The sequence below is a fragment of the Poecilia reticulata genome, linkage group LG9 (assembly GCF_000633615.1).
Source record: "Poecilia reticulata strain Guanapo linkage group LG9, Guppy_female_1.0+MT, whole genome shotgun sequence".
NCBI classification, from domain to species: domain Eukaryota; kingdom Metazoa; phylum Chordata; class Actinopteri; order Cyprinodontiformes; family Poeciliidae; genus Poecilia; species Poecilia reticulata.
Genome location: NC_024339.1, coordinates 3,426,679 through 3,429,538, shown reverse-complemented (window position 1 = coordinate 3,429,538; position 2,860 = coordinate 3,426,679). Strand labels below are relative to the sequence as shown.

At 37.3% G+C, this 2,860-nt stretch overlaps 2 protein-coding genes across 2 annotated transcripts in view; both read left to right on the top strand.

The window, feature by feature from the left end:
• LOC103469646 (syntaxin-binding protein 1-like) overlaps positions 1-893 on the top strand; it is a 33,715-nt gene extending 32,822 nt beyond the window's left edge. Inside the window, exon 16 of the mRNA XM_017306528.1 lies at positions 779-893. Within this exon, the coding sequence (XP_017162017.1) occupies positions 779-888 (110 nt within the window). The 3' untranslated portion in view covers positions 889-893. The remainder of the gene's footprint in view (positions 1-778) is intronic.
• Positions 1-2,860, top strand: part of zbtb26 (zinc finger and BTB domain containing 26) — a 1,115,122-nt gene that overhangs the window by 911,098 nt on the left and 201,164 nt on the right. The gene's annotated exons all lie outside the window — the stretch shown is intronic.

Here is a 2,860-nt window from a genome sequence, read left to right as displayed (position 1 = left end):
CTGACTGATTGATACACAGTATATGAAGGTGTTTAGTACTGGATGCAATGGGACTAAACTGATCASCATTGTATTACTGTGTACACTGGATAGAGTGAGAGTGTCTGTATATTGATCACACTGTGAGGACCTGCATGTTATTGGGACTTGTTGGAAAGGAACAGCTGAGCCTGTTTAGTAGTGAGGCACAATATATCAGCATCTGGATTSRTCCATATTAGTCATTTTCTAACATATACAATAAATAAAACGGAGCTGATATTATCTTATTGCTATTTGTTTCCAGAGTGGGGGGCAAAAGGTTGGTCATGTGACAGTAATAGTGATGCAGTACAGGATTGTGGGGAGTTTCRCTACAGCAGTGGTGAAGTCAGCGGTGTGGTTGTTTTTTTTTCAAGTTGTCAAAAGGGTAGTGAAAAAAAAAAAAAATAATATATATATATATATATATACACACACACACACACACCCGTGTCAGTTATATTCAGCAATATTAATATTGGATATTAACATTGGCCCAAATGTTCATAATGGTGAATCCCTACTATTTAATTATTTATGTTTTAAAATGTCATCAGATCTTCTGAGACACTGACCCACATCCACAGCCTTAACAACCCGTCTTCTTCTTTTTTCTTTTTTTTTTTTACAGCTTAGCAAATCTCGAGTTAATTAATATGTWTGCACCATTATTCTTGTCATGAACAATTTTATCTTTTCCTAGCTTTGCTGCAGGATTCCATTTTAACTGAGCGTTCAGGATTTTCTCCTCCTGTAGGTTCCACCCACATCCTCACACCCCCTAGATACCTTAAGGATCTGCAACACCCAGACTTCCTGGATCCCAACGCCCTACCAGAGGGCGTAGAGGAATCACCGGCACAATAAAAACACATTCTCAAGTAAATATTTAAATGTTATGTTCCCTTGTGTTAGCTGCTGGCTGTCTGACAACCCTCAGCACTGTTCCCTTCACTTCAATGCGTGCTGCTATTGATGTYGGCTATGTTTTCCCAAGGTCTTTCCAACATTGACCCTGTCACATTGATGGCTAAGTAATTACTGGTGATTCAGCTGCAGTGATTACTTTTATAAAGAATTTATAAAAGTAATCRCATGCGAATAAAGACAGCCTCTTATAACAAGAATCTGTGGAATATCAGAGTTGAATATTCACACATGTGGAACCAATCACCCTAMGGATAAGGAATCACCACAAACATAGAAATGTCATGCTTTTCAAAATTTATGAACATCAGAATAAAGTAAAGTTAAGTAATGAACATTTGAAAAAATGTTTTTAATATTTTACATTTCTGAAAAACCTTTCTGAAGAAATATGAACATGCTTGTGAGTTGTACCATCTGGTAACTTTTTGAACTACCCAGTCTGTTCCAGCCAGGTTACCGAACTCATTTGACACCAACCATGGTAAAATCTACAGTTTTGCCAATRAAATGTATAATTTGCAGCAAGTCAAAAACCAAATGTTCATTCTGTAAAAATGGAACATATTTAAGAAAATACCAGATCAGYTTATACTTGTATCAGGTCACCTCAGCAACATGGCCAACTGATTAGCTTGAAACAATTTTTTGATGAAAAGCAAATAATTGTAATTATAGCTTCACACTCCAAAGATTTCCCAAGAACTACAGTTCCACATCTGTTGTTTTGCAAGGATTGTGCTCTTAGACATGTTGTGTCTAAGAGGAGTTACCACAGTGCTGTAGAAATCACTGTGGTACTGATTTCTACAGCACAGACACTGTGAGATGAACAGAAAATCCCTTTGTAAGCTTATTTCACCTTCCTGTGTTGTTCAATGTTTCCTGGTTTCATTCCCCTGTGTGCTTGTTCTGTGTCTCCAGCGGCATCTGGAGCGGTTTCTTTGCTTTATATATTTCTTGTTGGTTCTGATCATTGCCTATCCATTTAACTCAACCTACTTTCTTTTTGTGGTTATTTCTTGCTATAATGGAAATGTTATTTATTTTTTCTGTTTATGGATAGTCTGATAAATAGCATAATTTGTCCTGAAGTTATTACCAGGATAAACAGCATCAAATGTACTGTTGTACATTTGATGTCATGCTGAAAGAGTTTTGGTCTTTAATTATAAACTCTGTCATGCTCTCTGACCTGCTGAAACAGTGTAATACATTTAAGTMATGTAATACATCATATAAAGTAAATAAACTGTTCTCTTGCCTCCAAATATTTATCATTCATAGTCATCAAACTAAGAATTTTCCTACACTCCCAAAGGGTTGGAGGTATCCGTCAGTAGGGGATCCATTTCTCTGATTTGGTTTTGCTCCCTTGCTGATGAGTTTTYCCCAGATTGTTACTTTTAAAGCAGAACCAGCATGTGTTATTTTCTGAACAACTGGAACAACATTAGCTCTTCCTTTGGATGYGTCTGGGTACTTCCAATYCCCATTGGCATCACTTAGCACCGGCACCTGCAACACTCTGACATTAACTGGTTTCCAGTCCTTGAGCCAAATCTGATTCTTACCAGAACACAATTGGTACATCCTATAGCATSAGGTCACAACCTCGCTCTTGGTCAAACTCAACAAATTGTTATATTCTCATTCTGTTTCTAATCTCTGCCTCAAACATGCATTCTGCTGCCATTAACTTAATGTATTAATGTCAGTGACTTTATTTAGAATTTCATTGAGCCTAATTTTATTACTGCAAGATTTATGTCACACTTAAAAGATGAACATGGTGGGATGATGTGGTGCTGCAGGTTTAAAGCACAACCCATATATGGATGCTTTAGTCCTCGACTCGGACGTCACATATTCAAGTTCCAGCCTGATGACCTTTGCTGCATGTCTTCCCCCT